Below are 22,856 nucleotides of genomic sequence, written 5' to 3'. Positions count from 1 at the left end.
GAGGGGAGGAGCTTGCATGTGCGTGGAATAAACAACTCAAAGTTAGTATCAATAACGTGTGTGCGCCAAGCTTTATTATTTGTAGATGTCCAAAATAGTGGATTTGTTTTATTTAGCGAATAAAACATATGTAAATAAATAAATACAATTTTTTTTTCGGTGTAATAATCAAAATTGTAATCGAATTTCAATTAATTGAGCAGCTCTACCTAAATGACAGAAAAATATACAGAACAAAAACACAGAAATCACAAAAAAAAAACAAAAAAGTTATGCGGTTGTGACATGCAAAATAACAACAAAATAGGAGAAAATCTGAATCGGAAAACTTTTAATCGCCAATTTTAAAAACAATACAAGGAATTTCAGTTGGTGGACAAATACACAAAAAACAAACCAGAAACACTATAACAATAATAAATGATAATAATGATAATAATAAATTTAAAGGATGGATATAGACATATTTACAAGTCTGCTGGTAATATTACATTTGATAAAATTCACAAAACAGTAAAAATACTCAAAATCAATCATAATTTTAAAAAATAAGTTAATGAAAAAAAAAAAAATACACCAAAAACATTAATGATGCAATGACTGCCTGAATAGTTGGAAGAGATTTCAAAGTTATTCAATGCGGCCAATCAGCAGATCTAACAATTTCAGTGTTTTTAAATTATGTTATTAATTAACTTAAAGCTTCTATAAAAAAAAAAAAAAAATCTGTTGTGATTGATAGTGTGTACATGTATTTAAAAAATGCACACGCACACAAACGTGTGTGCAGCGTGGGTCACGGTGGGCCCACCCTCCCCTGTTCTCTCCATGACTTCACTCTTCCAACCCTCCAGTCTTCCTGTTCAATGGTCCCATCTTGATAAAGCGGTGAAGTGATGTTGGAGTGCTTTGATTGGGCGACAGCTGCTTTGTTTACCAGTTGCTATGGTGACCTGGGCAGAAGGTCTATACAGGCTCTGTGACAAAGCAGCCTCTGTGTGTCCGTGTGTGTGTACTTTAACTTTTCAAGAACTGCTTTAAACCTGTTCACGCCAACGTGACAGCGAAACATTTGTAGGTCACATGAAAAAAGCTCATTTAAGTTTACGTCTCATTTGTACATTTTATTATGAATGGTTAACTGGTATTAATGATTTATTATATTTTATACTCAATTCTTAATAAGATATGTTTCCCAGCATAGTTAACTGTTAATAGGTGCATAATAATGACTTTATTAATTCCAAAAATAAAGATCCAGTAGCTGCAGAGAAGCGTTATTGTTAACTGTAAGTGCACAATAAAATTATTTATTAGCCTTTATAAACCACTACTATCATTACCCAAGTATTAATAATGATAATAATTTTTTCTTTAATTTTGATAAGTAATCAAATGTTGTAATAACTCTTTATTAGGAGGCTTATTAACATATAATTACACTTGAAATAGATATTAATAGGAAAAACATACATTTATGAAGCTTTTTTATTCACACCTTAATGAAAATAAAATGTATATAGCCTGCTTAATGTTAATAAGAAATGAATAAGGCCTTTGTACAAGCACCTTATTATTAAGTGTTACTAGTTGTATTATTTTTAGAAATGTGAGTGTGTTTCTGTCCTGCCTCCTGTTCTGAGTAGGTCAGGATATGCTTCTGTGACACAAGGCTTTCAAAATAATAATTTATCAACAAAACTGAAATGTCTGACGTTCATCATGCATTCTCTGAATATACGTCAGGTTTTGTCTTAAAATATCTTAATCAGGTTAATTATTGCTAAGCTATTACTCTTCTTCTCGCATTTTAAAATAGCAAAATCCAATAAATTATACATGTATTTGCTCCACAATTACATAAGTACCCCTCGCACAATGTGCCTTGTAGTTAAATAAATGATGAATACTTCTGTTCCTGTCGCTTTTTACAATGACGTGTCCAACCCAGGTTTCTGATTCTGCTGCTTTATTGTCTAATGCTTTGCATTACTGATATAATAGTTGAGTTAGGTACACCAGCATCTGTTAATGCATTTCTTTTACAATATTTGACCAACCAAATGTGTTTGAGAGCTAGCTGAAATAAATTAGCGAATTGCCTTTCAAGCTCTAAAAATAGATATGAAGGAACAGATGTAAACCTATAGTGTTTCCAGCTGTCTTTTAAAATCTACAACTTTTCCTATATTTTAAACCTAAAACTGTGTCCTTTGATTAACTGATATAGGATGCATCGTAGGCTATAAAAATATTTGTGTTAACAACAGTAAATTTAATTTTATGGTAATCATCTCAGGCTCACTGCACAGTTTTCTGGTGGATTTACTTCATAGAAAATTCAAACAGACTGCTCAAAGTAAATAGGATTAAGAAAGTATTTTCATTAATCTACATATTGAAATATCAGGGTTTTCCCTTCAGAACCTGTCGGAAGTGCACTTTAAATTACTATATCACTGTCAATATAGAAAATAGCTGCTTACTATTATACTATTATTATACTGTATATTTCTACTACAACAGAGGTTCTTGGATGCACTTTTTGATTAATTTATCTGGCATTTGGAAACAAAAACAGCCCTTTCTTTAAATATTGCAAATTAAAATATATACTGTATATCCGCCTCTCCTTACAAGATGGGCTTTGTTTTTCAGGGAGTTTGCAACTCTATGCACAATGTACAAGAAGCAATGAACTTGTTTTATTTCAAACAAGTTCACCTTGTGTCACTAATAAATATGCAAGTGGCAGTTGATCATTAATATTTGATGCTGGTGATAGGTTTAATGGCGGCTGCAGCTGCTGCTTCCCTCTTATACAGAATCTTCAGTGTGAAATAATCCTGAATGGAAAATGTAACAGATTGCTGATGGCCTAGAGGTGTGCAGTTCTGCTCTTTTTGTCAGTATGAGTTGTGATTATTAACGTGTGTGTGTGTGTGTTATGTGTCCTAACATGGCTTATGTAAACATAAACAACAGCGGGAACGCGGTTGGAACGTCAGGTTTCAAAAACATGCCAGGCATTTTTTCCAAGTGTGTGGATGTGTATGTGCGCATGTAAATGTGTGTGTGTTTTTGTGTGTTAGGTGAACAGGTGGTTGTGTGTCCCAGCTCTCAGACATTCCCAGGGAAGGATTGGCCAGAGTAAAATTTCTCTTCAGATCAACACCCGTCCTTCCTTCCTTAGCACCTGAGGCTGAGACATGAACATGCCCGTATGCACACACACACGCGCACGCACCAGATTTGACCCCTGCAGGTGCATCAAAATCCCAAATCACGGAAACTCCAGTGAGCTGTAGGTAGGAACTCCTTGGGAAACGTATCAAAGCATGTTTGGACACATGGAAACATGTAACGGCTTTGAAGTTCTAGCTTTGAATTGCTGGTGAAAGGCTTTATGCAATAATTTAGGGATTCAAGGGAGTTTTAGCATTTTGAAATTCCCTTCATTTGTGAAGCAGGTCAGCACCTGTTCACACAAATTACTCACAATATACAAAAAGTTTCTGAAAGTAGTCATTTTGAAGTGAATAGAATCAAATTCTCTTGCAATGAGAACAGTCTGAGTCTGGAAGGTCACTGTGTATTTTCAACACTATTGTTTGCACAAAACAACTTTTTACTCCGTGGAAACATCCTGCTATAGGCTGGTTGTTTCTGGCAGTGGAGATCATCTGACTGCACAGATAAATATAGAAATGTAATCTGTCCGGGCTGGGAGTCAGTGTGGAGGACTTCCTGTGGGCCGCCGCCGCCTGACTTTGATTCAACTCACTCACAGTCAAAGCACTGAAAAAAACAGGAAACTGACCAAACTCTATGATGCCCACCCACGAAAGCAGGTAGAAGATAATGATTATGGAATCATCACATCATTTCTAATTAGTGTCATTGATCTTGACACAAATCTCTCATAAAATAGTTAGTTATAAAAAGTACTCGTTACTTCTGCTCTGCTGTCTGTTTTACTTTTACTTTTTGCATTTATATCCTTCATATATCTGTAAAAAAAACAAACGATATTAGGTGATGATATGTTTGGCTTTTCAAAGCAGCGAATTCATTTGTGATAAATGCTTTCAACAATATTATTACAAGATATATTTTCTATTTACCCAGTTTGAGTGTGAAGATATGCCTTTCATTGTAATAATACTAATATTTTTTTAGGTTAAAACTGGTGTAGACGATCATTTTTGATACGATGAAGACTTTGAGTAGCCCTCATAGATCAATAAATCAAAGATGATTTGCAGCAAAAAGATTGAAATTGCTGTTCCAAATTTGGTTTTGATCTCCATTGTAAACACCCTCTTATTGACATTATCATAAAAGTTTTGCGCATTGCATTTGGGGATCCAGAGTCCTGTAGACGTTTTTATTTTGATTTCTTTGTGTTTGCTCCCAAAACTCGGCCATGGACTGAAAGTTGCAGCAAAACAATGATGGATGTTTATTTTGGGGCTAAAACGGTAAGATCTGCATCTGGCCGAAATGGAATATCTCGTGGAGTGAGGTGATATCACTGGGAAGTAAAAAGAACAAACTACAGCAAAAATGGTGTCAAGCCAATCACTGTCCTCCTTTTCTTGCGAAGAAACACAAAAACTCACGGTAAGAATGAAGTAAAAACATTGAAGGACAGTCATGTGGAGACAGGGCCATCGATAAGGGGGAATAAAAGGGAGAGCGGATCTCCCAGGGGAAGCATGGGAGGAGGAAATGCAAATAAGTGAATGCGGGGGATGCAATGCGATTCATGAAATTTGCGGTGATTGTTTTTGTACGGAAAAATCACTTTCAGGACCCAATACTGTTTTTCTGGAGCGTTTTCATTGAGCACAAACCTGGCACGTGAAACTGCCAGAGTCCACGGATTGCACTTTTTTTACTGCCATCCTCACAAGATCGCCAACAACAATCAGTGGTTGCCAAATGCTTCCTATCTGTGCGTGAGTTGATGACTCTACGCTGTGATGATTCTCAGACCCAATCAGAGTCTGCTTTGTGCCTACGTCACATTTTCAGACCAGAGCTGCTTTTTTTGGAACCTCAACGACAGATGTACTAAAAAAGCAGGAACAGGGACCACGGAGGAGATACTTTTTTCCAGTGGAAACTTGCAAAAAGAGAGTAGAGCCGATACCGCCAGTGGAAACGGGCCATAAGGGACTCCACATCCCATAATGCAATGTGCAAAACTTCTGTTTACAGTGAGCGGTATTGTCAACCTTTTAGAACTTTTTTTCAACCAAATTATTTTTTCATTCATTGATTTATGAGGCCTACACTATATCTTTTTAACAGTCACTTTAGGGCTTAAGTGGCCAAACTTTTGTAAAAAGTTGAAAGTTTTACAGCATTTTGTTCTAATCATCTTTGTTTGTAAATTCATTGTCCTAAACTCAGTGTGTCATGTTGTTTTGAGAAGTTGTCCTCCTCCTATGAGTTGTGGGATGGCATGTTTAAAGGCAGAAGCAATTCAGGCAGGTATAAAGAGTTATGTAAGAACAGCAGCCGTTGGCGTGCCACTTGATGAACTGTTCCTGTCTTTGTCCTGTTACTGAAAGCATCCACATGTCTCATTGGCTTCAGCCACCCTGGGAATAGCTAATTAGCCAAGGCCATGTCTTTTTTTTTGTCCTGGGCCTAAAGAGAGAACCAAAGACTGTCCAATTAGTCTTTTTTTCCTGCTGTTTGGCTGCTGCTCTTTCACTCAGCGGCTCTAAGCAGGAGCAGGTGTGACTCTCTCCACATCTCTAGGGGGCTTCTTCTGAGCACGAGCTTTGACGTGGATGATTTAGTATGCAGCCAGAAATAGGCCGCTGGAAATTGTGGATGCTCAGCTGCTTTCCGGACAAACGCCGCGTCCTAGCCTTCAGTCGGCTGCTTCACGTGGCCCTCGTTCATCACCGAGCCGTGTTTGTAGGGCACGCTAATGAAGATGTTGTCAGAGCTTCCGTGTCATTAACCTAGACTCTGGAGTTCCATTTTAGCCAATAGTAGTTCTTTAAATTACCTTCTTAAATGGGCTGTTTGTTTCTTTATTTTATTTAGAGATTTATTTATTTAAAGGGAACCTTTAAAATGTACTTATTAGAAGATCTATGCCTAACAAAACACATTATTTTGCACCATATTTATTTTATTTACTTTTAAAAATGGGACTACTTTTAGACCCTGTGTTCCACCATCTGGAAATCATGTGATTGATGATGTCACACGGCCCCACTGACTGTAAACATCCCATTGTTTCCTAGTGGAATGAAGCATTCAGCCTGTTTTTTAGATCATATAGCAGCTTTTTTTTATGTCAAAATCCCAGTTTTTGCTGCTTATGGTTGCTCAAAAGGTATTGGCGGTATCGTAAAAAAATCACTTTATAATGGTTTTGCTACAGTGATATACTGTACATCCTTTTAGCCTCATTCAGAGGGCTATAGTTGAAAAAGTTCCGTTTCCTCCCTCCCTTGTTATTCCACATTTTGTAAAAAGTCAGCTCCAAACGGGCGAGTTGGATTTTTCTTGCTACTTGACGTCACCTAGTGGAAACTCCTCCTCCTGCCAATCCTGGCTCCTACTAACCTATAAGAATGTGAGCTCCTCCCTCTCAAACTACTCACAGCTAAAACAAACACTACGGTTAAATATAGAATATACATTATACTTTATTGTCATATATGTAAAGCTACATACTGTACTCAAAATGTGTTCTTTACATTTAACCTCTCCCTGAGGAGCAGTGGGCAGCAACGCTGTAGAACCCAGGGAGCAGTTCCATTTTTAGTATCCGTTATATCGCCTTTGACTTGATCTGACGTGTTTGACACAATGGGACTCAGCGGTTGGACAAAACAAATGATTATCACCTTAAATGCACTATTCCCGTAGTTAATACAGGTGAGGAGGAGAAGGAAGTGACTTAGCAGCTTAACACTCCAGTGAGTGTTTGAAGCAGCTGAATGACTCTTGCTGCTGATGTGATAAACACACAGCCTGAAGCACTGAGACGGACTCACAATCACAATAGCCAATTAAATAGTCATGTGTTTTACTGTTATGTGCAGTTTTTTGGCTGACAATAACAACAATGTGTGGATAGCAAAAAGAAAATCGCTTTGGTGATCACTGATCTCCATCGCAAGAGTGAGGCATGAAGTCTGCGTCTACTGAGATATTTACAACTGAATTACTGTAGTTGGTAAATTACACAAGGATTTGTTGTTTCTCTGACTTTTTTTTGCTTTCTGCTGCAGGCTGAATTGGATGCTCTAAAGGGCCGGATTTGGTCCCAGGGCCGTGAGTTTGACACGTTTGCTAAAAATAATCAGGAAAAGTTAAAGATTCGGATGTAAACCTCTTTTGTTTACCAAAGATGGTGGAATACAGGCTCTGAAACGGTAAGGTAGTCCCAAATTTAAAAGTTAATAAAATTAATATGGTGCTAAAAATAATGTGTTTTATTAGACATAGATCTTCTAATAAGTACATTTCAAAGGTCACATTTGTAAAAACAGTGGAGGATCTCTTTAAGGTTGATTTTTATCAACATCTCCCATGACTAAAAATAATTTGTGCTCTCTTCTATTTGTTGCCAGAATTATTTTTTTAATGGATGTTCAACTTTATTACCATTTTCTTTACTCTAAGATCCCTTATCTTAATTTATTTTTCATTAAGTTTTTGTTCAACATGTTGAGAAAAATTCACGAAAACCCAATTTTTAAACTTCATCATTTTACCGCTCAGTTGATTGTAAATTAATATTTGTTTACTTTTTCCAAGTTTTGTTGGTTCTCACATCCACAGTTTCTCGGCCAGCCTCTTCAAGCCACACAAAAGAGAGCAGCAATCAAATGCCCATCACAATCAATCGGCCCCATTGTGTGTATGTTTGAGTGTGTTAGAGTGTGTGTGAAGTGTTTATCTACCCAGACAAACGCTGAATGATCGCGGCACAATGAGGCACAGTGAAAGCGCAGTCTGTTTACCGTTACGTCGACTTGCAAAACAGATGTGGCTTTTGTTGAACGCTAAACACAGACGTTCTGTCCGACTCGCGCACACATGGAGCCTCTTAGAGGTGGTTTGCTAGCTTTAAACTGGAAATCCTGCTGATTTCTGCATTGTACATATATCTACAAGTTAATGCTGAAGTTTTGCAATTGGTTGCCTTTGGTTTTACCTTTATTTTATGCTCATAAAGGGAGCCAAGATGAATTTTAGCAGCAAAAACAGAAATCTTTTATATTTGAGATCAGTTGTTTTCAAACTTGTTTGGCTCAAGTACCCCCTTTCTCTTATTTCTGAATCCAAGTACCGCTTTCTCTTAATTACCCCCTTTTGCCCGACTACAACATTTTTCTGAGAATACTATGAAAGAACTAGGGATGCACCAAAATGAAAATTCTTGGCCGAAACCGGAAATGAAAAAATCCAGGACGTAAACTGAAACACAGAAATAAATTATTATGCACATTATAAGTCCCATTTCATTTATGTCTTTGAATGTGTACTGACCTCACTAAAAAAAAAAAAAAATCGTCTTGTGTTTCGGCTGAAAATTTTTGTTGGCTAACTTTTGGAAAGCTACGCTGCACCACGTTTCAGACCGGACCCTTTTCAACGTTACACTTCTAAATAGGAAGGTAAACGGTAGCGCTCTGGTGTTGGTTGCGGTGTAAATCGTACGTGTAAATGGATAAAAAAGACACAATTGAAAGTTCTGAAGCTGCATGTGAGCATGCGCCTGCATACGCACGCCTCTGCTACAGGACAACAACACTCACGGACACGGAGGCAAAAGATCATAATTTGTAATTCCTATAATGTGGAAATAAGTCCTGGTGGAGCTGCAAACAAAACGCTACCTTATTCACCATAAAAAACCACCACACCACTGAGTATGCAGCTTTTAAAGCTAGAAGTCAAGCTAATGCTAAAGCTAAGTTAGCGCGGCAAAGAGCCATTGGGCTGCTGTTGCAAACTTGTATTACTACTAGTGTGTAATTATTCTACAATATTCACTCATCATGACAGTAAAATAGACCATCCTAAGTCAATCTACTGCAGTAATTCCTCTTTCAACCAGTAGAAAAGGCTGTGAACGCCTGATTATGCATGAAAAAAAATACCGTGATATACATTTTTGGTCATACCGCCCAGGCCTATTTTATAGTTTTAATCATTTTTGGTCATCTCCCGCCTGAAATGGGACTGAGACGGACCCTTTTATTTTCAGTTCATTTTCATTATCATTATTATGATTATCATTTTAAACTAAAAATTAACAATTTAAAGCCCCATATTTTTTATGTTTTCATTTGTTTTCCACTCTCTCGCTCTCAAGTACCCCCTGTAGTGCCGTCACATACCCCCATTTGAGAAACACTGTTTTAGACAATTACATCACAAATCCTGCATGAGTTGTTTGATTTCAGTTCAAGGTGCGTTAATATTTGAGGCTGTAATTATCAAAGTTGAATTGTGGCACGTAAAGTAATCGCACCTGCTTTTGTGTCACACACTCATTAAAATCATCCCTTGTGTTTCGACAAGTTTCTTCACACGGTTAATGTTACAAAGTGCAATGGTTGGAATCCAAAGTTATCACCATTTCAGGATGGTGTTTTTGTGTGTGTTTGTGTGTGTGTGTGTGTGTGTGTGTGTGTGTGTATGTGATAAACTTTTCCAATATCAATGCAATTGACCCTTGCCGTTTGCAAATGTCATGACTTTATGCTACTAACAAAAATCAACTAGTCAAAGGCAGCAGAAATGATTGACCTCGAGGAGGCTTGTTATATATGTTTATATATATGAAAAAGACTAAATATTTTTACATTTTGGGGTCAACATCTTGTTACATTATTGACCAATTGGAACATTTTGTCTTTTATTAAAAATGTTTTTAGTGTATTTCAGGCTCAGCACTTTTGTTACATTATTATTATTGTTATTATTATTATTATTATTATTATTATTATTATTATTATTATTATTACATTAAGGTGCCCTTGAGCAAGGCACCGAACCCCAACACTGTTTTCTTCATTGTAAAGTGACCTTTAGCACCCAGAAAAGCGCTATATAAAATTAATGTATAATAATAATAATTATTATTATTATTATTATAATATTAATTATTATTATTATTGACCAGTTGTTACATTTTCGGTTTTATAAAAAAATTTCTTAATAACAATTTGGGTTTTTTTACATTTTTGGTCATTGTTTCGTATCGGGCTCTAATATTATAATAATAATTTCTTCATAAATGTTGTGTTAATGGCATTTGTTTTATACATTTACAGCTGCACTTTTCATAGAATAATTTCAAAGGTTTAAATTTACACTTTATCTGATTCGGGTCCTGTACGTTGACTTTGACATGTAAAAAAACAAATGTTGGCAGGCAGGGGGAGTGGATGAAGATGAGTGTCGGGTGTTTGACAGAAGGATGACAGTCAGATTTATAAGACACAAGTAAGAAGCTGTTATGACCTGTGGTTTCAAAGAGAGGAGGATGGAACGGTGAGAAGAAAGAGAACGATTGAAATGAAAGTTTGATTTATAGATAGACTAGAAAGGTAGCAATAGAGTAAGAGTACTTCAGAGCAATAAGCTAAGGTGGTTGATTAGGATGAGAGCAGATAGTGGATAAATTGGACAAAGGATTATAAGATGCCTCGTGAGAGTAAAAGATGCTGCCCACAGATGTAGTAAAGATGGAAATGAAGATGCTTTTGTGAACCATTGATAAAGGTTAGTTATTTTAGATGAAGATGAAAATACAGATAGGAATCTATCAATAACCATGCATACTGACCATAAAGCTGAGGTTCAGCCCTGAGAGCACGAGCAGCTTGACTGTGGATGAGCAACAGTAAGACCTCTGACCCCTGCTGGGTTTTTATTATTTGACTCTTTCAGCGGAGATCAAACATCACTTTCAATTTTAATCCTCCTGCTTCCTCCTCTTCTCATGCTTCACTTGCATTTCCTCTGCCTGACCCCCCACCCCCCTCCCTACCCCACCAGGGCAAACTTTAGATCTACAGCTCCATCTATAGGATGCTGTTTGTTCCTACAGAATTATTAATGTTAACGCTCACCAAACTGAGCCTTCCCTGTCGTGGGTCAGATTCTGCTGTATCATTATTAACTCATTTAACTTGATGCTCAGTGTCTTGTTCCTGGGTTTTTAAACTCTTGTGTTCAGCTCTAATGCTGATAAATTCTGTATCTCCACCAATCAATCAGTCAATATTAAGTATATGCATTTTTATTTGGAGTGTGGCTTTTTTTCTAGTGACCGTAGTTAAGTTAGGGGTTCTCAACCTTTGGGCCGCGAGACACTGTGAGGGGCTCGCCAGATGCCTTCAAGAAACTAACATTTTTTTTTTTTTTTTTTTTTAACATTATGAGCTAATTTTGCTTATTTGTTTTTTACCACTTTCCAAATTTGTACCTATTTTTATATATTTAATGCATTTTTGCTACATTACTTCCATTTCTGCCACTTCTCCATCAAATTTCAGTGTCTTTTCTGCACGTTTTTTACACTTTCAAGACCCTTTCTACCACTTTTCTAACCTAATGTCACATATGTTGACCCATTATTGTTACTTTTAATCTCTTTTCACCATATTTCATGCTAATTTTTTCCAACTTAACCACATTCATGATTTGTCCTGCCCATTGTTTGCCAGTTTAAACTAATTGTTCTGATTTTTTTAATTAGATTACCCCAACTTCCCCTCCCCCCCTTTTTTTTCCTACTTTTTCTATCTGTTTTTGGCCACTCTAATTTGCGACTTTTAACCAATTTCTGTGGTTTTTTCACCATTTTTGGTCATTTTTAACCCATTTTCTTTATGATTGAAAAGAGGATTTATATTTTTAAGATGCCTATATACTATAGCACAAATAATAATAAACTTCCTGGATAACAGTGGCTATTATTCAGATAATAACAATAGACAATAGACAAATAATTCATAGAACAATGGACCAATATTTTGCTGACTTTATGGATGGACCCCAAAAATCTCTCCCCTTTATTGCCCCTTATAGAACAATGTTCATGTCTGTGTTCAACCACCTTCAGGTACTGTGGGGGACCCCAGTCTCTGGAACCTTTATTTTGGGGATCGTGGGCTGTTAAGTTAGTTTGAATTGCAGCATGATATTTTTGTGTATTTTAACCGGAGGTCTGAAGATAATTAAACAGCTCTTTATTCATATAATTCCTTTAATTTACCAAAACTGGATGGATAAATGGATAGAGAGATAATTTACTCATTTGATGCCATTGGTCATGTGCATTAGAGCTCGACAACTATTATTCTTCAATGGAGGAATTCATGAACCACTCCCAGAAAGTTTACAGTTGAATATTTGTATGTCATTTGAATGTGGGCTTTGTTGAATGAAAACTGTCTGTGTTTGTTTGCAGATGTCAAAGGTCCTCCAGCTCACCGCTTCTCCTGTGGACAGAGTCCCTACACCAACAGCAGCAGCTGGGAGAGAAAGTTCTGCATCCTGACAGACAGCCAGCTCATTCTGCTCAACAAAGACGACGAGGTAGAAACCTGCAGCTGTAATGGTGCAGTGCTGCTGTGACACACATTAATAATAACAATAATAATAAGCCCCTTCCTCTCCCTCAGGCTGCAGGCGACACCCAGGAGAGTCCCTCCAACTCCCAGAAGGGTCGCAGCCTCCGTAGGACGGTCAGCGTCCCCTCAGAGGGTCAGTTTCCTGAGTTCCAGGCAGCAGAGAGCGCTGTTGTGCTAGGTAAGGATTACTGGCTGAGTGTTGGTTGCCATGACTACACATTGTTATGGTTGTGATTTATTTTTCCACTGTCAAAACAGGACGCAGAGATTATGTCTGAGTAACTTCAGTTTACGTAACCACTGAAACTGTGACAGAGCTGGACAGGCCTGTGGATTACGTGTGTGTGCGTGTGTGTTTATGCGCTTATGAGCAAAATACCTCATAAACAAAGGCTATTCTTTCTCATTCTGCTATTTTTGAACACATCACATCAAACTCAGTTTTAAAACAAAACCAAACACATTCTGTAGCCAGTCCCATGATTAAAGCTCTGCTGGTATTCCTTGAAAACGTTAAAGTATTAGAGCATTGCATGCCAGCCAAAGTGAGAGTCCACTGAGGATTTAACAGATGTGTTTTCCTGGAATTAAATGTTAAATCCTTTTTTTTCCTCTGAGTACCAGTTCATGGTATCTGTAGTGGACACTTCAGCCGTGTTTCTTTCACTGCGTTTTAGAATAAATAGAATTAGTAATGTGTTTTTTAAGAAATTGTAGAGTCCATTATTTTGGATTATTATTATTTCCCTCCTAATTAAAAAAAACAACTACCGGTATATAGTTGTATATTAACATGGTATTAAGAAAAACAAGCTTTTTTTAAACAAGAATATGTTGATGAGACATTTATCTTATTTTTATTGTGCATTTTAAGGATGAATATTTCCTGTATGTCACACCATAAACAGTTAATAGTAACAATAGAAAAAAAAGATAATTATAATAATGTATATACATACACACATATGCAAATACATACATAAGGAAATGATGTATATAACTAAATTAGAAATAAATGAACCCAAATGAAGTCTCAAGTACAAGCGAGTAACTGTGACGTCTAGTACATAGAGTTTGGAATGATAACAGGAACAAATAAATAATACTAATAAAATAATAATAATAGTAAAAATAAATAAAATAAACAAATGAATGAAAAAAAAATAACAATAAAATAAAATAGGTTTAATCAGTCCATGAAAGGTTTTCTCTTACGAACAAACTTAGCAGTGTCATCTTTCACCGAGAACATTATCTTTACATCATTAACATCTTTAAGCCAGCAGACAATTGATGGGGATTTTGGGGATTTCCAAAGAAATAAAATACATTGTCTTGCTAACGGCAATTTAAAGGACAGTATATCTGACTGTAGATGGTTTAAATTAGAAGAATCAACAGAAAGCCCAAATGTTACAAGGAAATAACCTATTTTAATGCACTTCCCCAGAACATGTGACATTATAGGAGGCTTTTTGATCATTTAAAACACTGTGCGGATTATTTGTGTTTTCCCAGCATCCGTCCTCTGGCCTTAGACCCAGTGCTACATTTGGTCAGAGCTCTGAGTTCAGGTGTAGCTTTTCTTTGCATTTTTTTTTTTTTTTTGTAATGACCTGTTGGGGTAGCGCCTGTGACTCTGCAGCTCTGTGTGGGAACGCCGCCTCTGACTGGGGGAATGTCAGAAGACAAAGCGTCCAGTGTCCTTCCTTCAGTCCATCTGAAGGAGCTGGGATGACCTTGCTGCCCCCTGTGGGACAACCAGGCAAAGGGGATTCCCACCCTCAGCTGCAGGGGTCCAGACCTGACTTTCCATGCCCTGAAGCGGTCTCTGTTTGAGCGGAGGAGGCGGTCACAAAACAACAACTGTGGGACTCACGACCTGTATCCCTGCGATGAGGTTATTGATCAGTTAAAGAGGACTGATAGAAAACCGTCCTCCTCATTCAGCCATAGAGAAGCTCATTCACTCACTGACCTCCTTAATCCCCCACATAACCCCTCCTCACCCGCCACCCACCGGTTTTGTGGGGGGGAGGAGGTTATTTATATGTTAATCTGGCCAGTCAGCCCACACAAACATCCTCCAACAGCCAGTTTAAACTCAGTTCATTCTCTGATTATACTGGGTTTCAACTGGGATTAAGGAGGGGCGCGTGGGCCTGACTCCATCTATGGAGGTTCATTCTTTCACTACAGATTTATTCTGCACTGAAAAAAACACGACAGCAGTTCACTATAACAGAGAATACAACTGTAATGCTACTATATGTCTAAGTAGATCAAATACTACAGTTTATGAATGAAATATTCTATATATTATTGTAATTAATGTTCTATTTTTTACTAGAAATGACTTTATATTTTCAGAAAGTTTAGTATCAGATTTTCTTCCAGTAGTTTTAAGGCATTGACAATAATACAAGGATATGGCTGTGTTTGAAATGTCATACTAACATACTACTTGTGCTCAATCTGAAGTCAACATTAGTATGTATTGCGTTCACATTAGATAGTATAAAAAGATTGAGTACGCAAAAAATACCCCGATTGTATACTATATCAGGACATTTTTGAAGTATGCACAGAGGGCACTCTAGTCAAATCAACCACCTCATAATGCAATGCAAGCAGAACGTAAAATTGTCCTGGGACCGGTGTCACGGTCTGAGTTTACCTCCGTACTGAGATTCTCTTACAATCTCAGTACGTGACTGCTACGTACCTGTGCTGGATTAGCCATGCACAGAGATTGTTGTACTGATTTTAAAAAAATGCTTAAAACATCTCATCAGTCGACCATCGATAAAAAATGTCATGATCACATTTATATGAATACAACAGCGTGAAGAAGATGAACCTGTCTATCCTTTCTTTGTGGCGTTGGAACCTCTCCTGCCTCGTATATTGAGCAGTTATACATTTTTCCCCAAGAAAAAGAGCCGTTCAGCACTCGTCAAATAACATTAGCTTTGAACATTGGTTTTGAAATTGAATTTTCAATCTCAGCACGGCAGAAGTAGCAAAACTCATAGCGGAACTAGCAAAAATTCATTTTCCGGTAGTGCACATGCTCATAATCGATCTTAGTACGAGGTAAACTCAGACCGTGACACCGGCTTTAAGCTAAAATCAAACATCCTCTTTTCAAAACAAAAGCATCTCTTCCTGTTTTCCATTAGTTTTTAACACTTTTGTAAATAGGGCTCTTGTTTCAAAGTTTTTTTCAGTAGCACAATGGCAAGGCTCCGGAAATCTCTGAAATGTCGGAATGAATTGTGTCTACGTGAGTTTTATGGATCAAATGACCACATGTTGATATTCTACTTGGTCACTTTCTTGCTTAAAATGCTTTCAGAACTTTCTAAGGTGGTGAATCAACAGAGATGTTTAGCCTCAGTGTGATTCAGGGTTTTTGCTGTTGTACGGTCGAAATGCATCTTGGGAAACTTGGAAGTGTACTTCAGTGGGAACAGTCATAATCCTAATCATCCTAACCATACTTATTGTATACAGTAGACAGTATATACTCATTGAGTTTGTATTGCATTGACAATAACATAAGGATGTGGGTATTGGTTAGTTTTTCGCTCGCTAGCTTTTGATGTGAGGGTTTAGTGAAAATATTAACAGGTTGGCTGTATGTTTAATGCTGTATGGTTACAGCATGTACACTGTGATGATTTGGTAGGTTAGTTTAGGACATATTATTAGTGATGTCTGGTTTAAGGGTATATTTGCAGTTAAGCGTGTACATTGCCATGAATATGACGATACAATACGATTTATCTCTATATATCTCGATGGTAAACAATTTGCGATATATCACAATATCAAAAATTACACATTTCACCTTTACAAGTATAAAATGGTTTGAAATACAATTTATTTTAATTTCTTTTAACTTGCAAGAACAAGTAAATGGTAACTAACTAATTCAAGCACCAATATCAAAAACAAGTGGTATGTTTATTAAAATGTCAAATAATTTTTTTCAAAAAAAGTTAAACATTTGCTTCTACAACAGATTCTAATTTTGTTAAATCATTAAATTATTAAAAAAAATTTTTTACCACATACATCTATACAAGTGTCCAGTATGTTTTATGAAAATTAAGTGCAATCAACTTCCAAGCTAAAATGCATTGAGGAGTGAGGTAGTTTAACAAGGTCTGATGGTGCGTTCACTGACACTTAGTGACCAGGCATTTACGTGCTATGCATATGTTTTTTCATTTAAAAATGTGATTAAAAAAATCAATTTGTACATTTTTTTTTGATCTTCATGATAATTGCGCTGTGAAATATTGCAATATATTGCCAAATCGATTTTTTCTTACACCTTTAGTTGCAGTACTTTCACCATTATTTGACCAGTTTTAATAATGGATTAATTTGGTTTTATAGGTTTTTACAGCTATGAAGTGCTCAAAGAAAGGCAGGACTGCTACGAAAAGAATTGTTATTTGTTGCTTTGTCTTCTTCTGTGTTTCCTCATTCTTCATAAACGTAGCAACGGCAGTGACAGTAGCTCACGAGTCATTTTAAACCACAAATTACAGAGCTGACAGACTGCTCATTAGTTCTCAGACACCTGCTTCTCCTTTTCTTTCTCTCTGTCTGCTCTTTCTCCTCGTGCCGAGATCGCGCCGTCCAGGTGAAACCGCAATGTCTTGACGTCGGCAGATGAAATCACTGATTACAGGAAAGTGATCTGCGTGTGAAAGCAGCCACAGGCATGGATGTCACGCCTTAACTCAGGGCTGTGCAAGTGTTTCCTCTGTTAGCCTGCGGGTCATGACCTGCACAGACTGCACACAGTTTTATGTGCTGCCTTAGATCTAAAGAAGAAAAACTTCTGATAAGATATGATCACATTTCAATGGGTTGCTGGCAAGAGGATAAAAAACAGTGACAAAAATTTACAAAGTAACCTTAGTTACACATAACATTTAGATTCTGTATTAAGAGCAGGGTCCCCACGGTCATGAAATTCCTGGAAAAGTTATGGAATTTGAAAAAACAATTTTCCAGCCTTGAAAAGTTATGGAAAATTTAAATGTTTTGGAAAAGTTTTTGAAGTGTAGCCTATTTTATTTTAATGTTTAAAATCCCAAAGATGTTACGTGATAACTTAAAGTGAAAGTGCTGCATACCAGCGGCATAACTGAGCAGATATCACGAGACCTCAGAAATTCACTCTCCGCCTTATTTATCAAACTGTGCGTAGTTAAGATCACTTCAGCTGGCGTACGCTAAAAAAATCAGTAAGTGCATATGCGACAAAAGCTCTTAGGGCTTGGAAATTTGGTAAAAATATTTTGGAAAAGTTTTGAAAAAAAAATTTTGTAAAAAAAATTGTGGAGATATTAACAATCCAATTTTCCTCAAATATTACTAACAAATTTTACCCTTGGGGTCAATCTGACCCCAGGGATATTTGCCTCCAGAAAAGTTTTTGTGGTAGTAGTAGGTCACTCATACACACACTCCATGTCATGTAGCAACTTACACTTAAAAGTCTCAACTCTGCACCTGTGTGGGGGTGTAAGATCAAACAATGGTCACACACAGACAAGTTTTTACACAGCTAAAACAGCTTGGGGTCAAAATGACCCCAGAGGAACACCAATGTGTGCAATATGTGTTCAGCACATTGAAAAAGTATATGTTTAGGCTTAATCAATTGTACCCATAAAAGTTATGAAATATGAAGCAAAATATGAATAATAAACATTGAATGGGGTCAAACTGACCCCAAGGATAATGGGAGGGTTAAATGAGGATTTGTTTTAGTTGCACTGTCAGGTCCTGCCATTTGAAATTGTTTACCTCAGATATTTTTGTATCAAGACAACCAAACCATGCACTGTTAAAAAAGCAAGCGAGAGTCCCCTCTAACATAGAGACTGTGCTGCTTTTTATATCTCATGAATGTTTAAGTGACTCTCCTCAGTCTTACACTCAGACTGCCAGGGCTTCGTCTGTGGATCTGCAGCATTCCTGTGTCTACTGCCCTTTACCACCTGTCACTCCTGCCACAATAAAAGCCACACTTCCTGTTTCAGACCTGCCTTCAAAGTTCAAGTCCCGAGGGACACATTTAGTAGAATAGACCTGTGGAAAAACAGCAAACCTATTTCTGTATGAGATAGTCATTTAACACTTTCAAACAGATACAGCCTATTATTAGTTCATCAGAGGTTTATTATGATTGTGAACTGCTCTGTTAATCAAATAAATCTCACTTAAAATAGGTGTCATAGAAACAATGACATCTCTGTTTTTGGTTTTTGGTTTTAGAAACTACATAGTAGTTTTGTTTGTTTATTTGTATTAGATTTTGTATTAATCACAAAGCACAGGTCCTTGTTTTTATCTTTTTTATTGTGTAAATAGGTGTGTATTATAAGAAGATTATTGTATAGAAATAAGTGCAGTACTAGATATTACAAGGAGTAGGATCATTTAAGTTTATTCTACCTCCTACTCCTAAACATATACAGGCGTCACGTGCAGGATTGTCTTACTAATTATTCTCACTTTGCTTATTTTGATTTCTTTTTTTTATTACTATTATTAATATTTTCATTGTGGTAAATAAACTGGTGTTGTGTTCATGTTTGAAATAAAAATTTAGTTTTTTGGCAAATCAATGCGTCAATTGATCAAAAATATTTTCAAATATAATACATTTTCATTTATAAAAGAAAAACATTCAGGGAACTATGATGAATGATTTTATTTAAAGGCACTTGAGGACTGAAGGCAGGTTGATGGGGGGAGTGTGCAGGACTTTTATTGTGAAGGCGCCTTGTGTGTGTGTGAGCGTGTGTATGTTGTGTGTATGTGAAACTACTCACTCTGCGTTATCTCGCTGAGGACATGAGGGACAGTGTTTCTGATGGACTATCCTGGTGAGTGTGTTGTTTCAGTTAAATCTATGATAATTGCACCGGACTCTGGTGCTCCGACACCGGGGAGAGAGCGCATCACAGCCCGGCTTTGCACCCACTCCCTCCGGGGCTGCTCAGGGGTAAACACGCGTGAAGTTTTAGCCCGCACCGCACCGCACAGTCCCACCTCTTCGCTCCGAGAACAGATACGATAGCTGAAGCTTTTTTATATTTCATTTTATATTTAAACTGCACACACTATAACAGTTTGAATATTAACAGTCAGTCTGTTAATAAGCATCGAGCTGAGAATCGAGTCCTTTACTTTTCCACCTGCTCCTCCAGACTGGAGTCGTTCAACCAGCACTGCGATTAGAAAACCAGGGTTACATGTATAAAAGGAAAAGACTTCGGATTAGAAAAAAAGTCCTAGTTAACAACTTTTTATTTATTTATAATTTTAATACAAATGCACAAACGCATACATATTAAATATATTAGTCGTTAAGCTTTTGGGTAAAGTAAAGGAGGGGGAAAAAATCATCAAAATATTAGTTTTCTTTCGTATTTTGTTCAAATTAGCCTAGTTTCTAGTTTTAATATTTTTATTATCGTGTTATCTTGCTACATGTCTGGAGCAAAGATATAATAATAAGGTTTGATGCCCTCTAGTGTTCATTTTATATATAAAGGCAGTGATATTGAGATGAGAAATGTAGTTTTTCAGACTATGAACGGGTTGGAACAAGTGAGGTTAAAATAAATATTCAGAACACACTTGTTTTTTTATGCTTAAAGTAAGGACATGTTTATCTCTCTGTTGATTCAAGCTCTACTTGTCAGAACTTATTGCAGGGTTTTTCAACCTTGGCGTCGGGACCACATTTGGGGTCGCCTGGAGTTTAAATGGGGTCACCTGAAATGTGTAGCATTTGAAAAAAAGTACTGATTACAAAAATATTGTTTAAAATATTATTTTTTTTACACATTAAAACAACACACAATATTAAACACCTGTATTCTACACTTACACTTAGTCAAATATAAATCTTATTAATAATAATGATACCAAAATGCTGTATAAGAATATCTGAGCTGGCACAACTTGTTACTAATACTGGCAACTCTGTATTTGTAATGCAGAAATGCACTTGTAACAAATAAAAATTTAAAGTAATTGTAGAAAAAAGAAGTCTTTACCACAAGAAATTCTTGATATCAAAATGGGGTCACGATCCCCAAAAAATGGGAACCACTGACTTAAAGTCTTCTGTGTTTGTTTCTACGTGTGAGTGATAACGATAATAATTCATGTTTCAACTCATTTAACTTTAACCATTAATGTAGATTGTGTTGAATGCAGTCAAAGCTTCATTGTCATTTTTTACAATTATTTTTAATAGGGTTCCATCATCATGCAGGGTTGTGTGAATGTTTCAGTTCATTGAGAGATTTATAAACTACGGATGGATGCGGTTGGATGGAGAAAATAATTTGGGGCAAATCAAGAGTAAAGTCGAAATGTCGAGATTAAAGTCGAAAAGACAAGATTAAAGTCGAATATTGTATTTTGAGTTTATTTTTGAAAATTCAACTTTAATCCCATTTTTTCCTCCACATTATATTTCAACTTTATTCTCGAAATTCAAACTTTAATCTCAACTTTTCGACTTCATTCTTGATATGCCCAACATTATTTTCATCATCATAATTGGCTCTAATCTCTAATCCGCTTCCGTAAAAAAACACTCAAACTCGGATTTTTAACAGAGAGAGATTGTTTTGTTTTTGCACCTTTGGTTATTTGCCTCACATGATTAATATGGAAAACACACGTCTGATTCCTAACACTTGCCCCTTGGATGATTGTCACCTGTCAGCTGATATTGATGTAGTAAATGAAAGAATTAAACAAGGTCTGATCTGAGAGGGACACTTGTTTGTTAATACGCTATCAGATGGACCTGGAGCTGCAGATATTTTATATATGTCTACATTTTTTTTTTCCCATCTTGGCTCTCTCCCAGCAGGGTTTGTCCACTTGTCTTCTATGATTAACATTTCTTCCACCTCCCTGCACATGGCTGCTCTTTATTAACAGTGAACGCTGTGACAGTTAGCCTAAATTATGGCACTCCAGCTGTCCCAGGTCCAGTAATATTACTGGATTTTGTCCTAAATTTGCTTAAGATGACAATGTCTGGTTAGAGCACGACATGAGCTAAAAAAAATGGGTTAATGTTAAATATTTTCAAAATGTAATTTGCAGCAAAGACCAATGAGTTTCAGATTGTGTACAAGACCTGTACCTTTAAAACTAATAAAATGTACACTAAAAGACACTAAAAAGACGTATAAGTGGGAAAGATCTCAAAATATATAACATTGCCTGAATATACCTGTATCACCAGGTACGTCGCGATATGATACTATCACGATATTTTACCCACGATGACGATAATATCACAATACTGCGATTCTGCGATAATTGATATATTATAAGAAATTCAGAATTTATCGACTGCACTGAATTCATTTCACGGGATTTACAAAACATTGTCAATCAATTTCACATGAATGACAGCCAAGTTAAACGGTGTATACTACACAGTGGCTCTTCTTAACACACACACACACACTGTAAATTTGTAAATATCCACTCCTCTCCTATTGTCTCATTGTACTGTGTATGTAATGCATTATCTTTCATATATATATAGTGATTCTGGAAAACAAAAAGCAAATGTAATACAGCACAAAAAATGAGATCACATTTGAGAAGTAAAGTTGTAGAAATTATAAATCTTGTAAACAGGACTTTGCATCAGTGTAAATAATGCTTTATTCATATTAAATCACCCATGTAATGGGTGATTATGGATGTAATAAAACTAGTTCTAGCCCTAGATGACAGGCATGTAATACTTGTGTCCAAGCTTTATTTTAAATGTATTAACTCTAATGGAACTTTTTTCATATTAACAAGTCCTAATATTGTTTAATAGTACAGAAATTTGTTTTTCTTTTTTAGATATTGAAATATGATTTAATGAAAATGTTTTGGGGTAAAAGTATATTTAAATTGTAGAAGTGAAACCACAGTATTTCACTTTTAAGTAAAATTCTAAGTAGTCTTTTTAGTTGTTGAATAAACTTAAATGTTAAACTTGAATGGAAAGGTTTAGTAGACAGTTAAAAATTGTCCTTGAAAGCTCGCTGTAGAGTTGACAATCAACTTTTTATGTGATTTAGCTTTGTTGCAAGTAGCACATTTTTGAGCACTTCTTTGTGAAGAAATGCATTGTTGGTCCAGTGGAACTTTATCTTCCCG

At 36.4% G+C, this 22,856-nt stretch overlaps 1 protein-coding gene across 6 annotated transcripts in view; it reads left to right on the top strand.

Moving 5' to 3' along the window:
- The window catches only part of rasal2 (RAS protein activator like 2), a 106,920-nt gene that overhangs the window by 44,479 nt on the left and 39,585 nt on the right, over positions 1 to 22,856 (top strand). For 3 of the 6 annotated variants that reach the window (XM_028473162.1, XM_028473163.1, XM_028473161.1), the window contains exons 2-3: positions 12,467 to 12,594; positions 12,681 to 12,807. In XM_028473162.1, the coding sequence (XP_028328963.1) occupies positions 12,467 to 12,594; positions 12,681 to 12,807 (255 nt within the window). Of the gene's footprint in view, positions 1 to 12,466; positions 12,595 to 12,680; positions 12,808 to 19,446; positions 19,547 to 22,856 lie in introns of those variants that run through there. The other 3 variants (XM_028473165.1, XM_028473167.1, XM_028473166.1) reach the window with 3 other exon arrangements.

Source organism: Gouania willdenowi, chromosome 17, assembly GCF_900634775.1.
Source record: "Gouania willdenowi chromosome 17, fGouWil2.1, whole genome shotgun sequence".
Classification (NCBI taxonomy): Eukaryota; Metazoa; Chordata; class Actinopteri; order Blenniiformes; family Gobiesocidae; genus Gouania; species Gouania willdenowi.
This window is presented reverse-complemented; position numbering and strand designations above follow the sequence as displayed.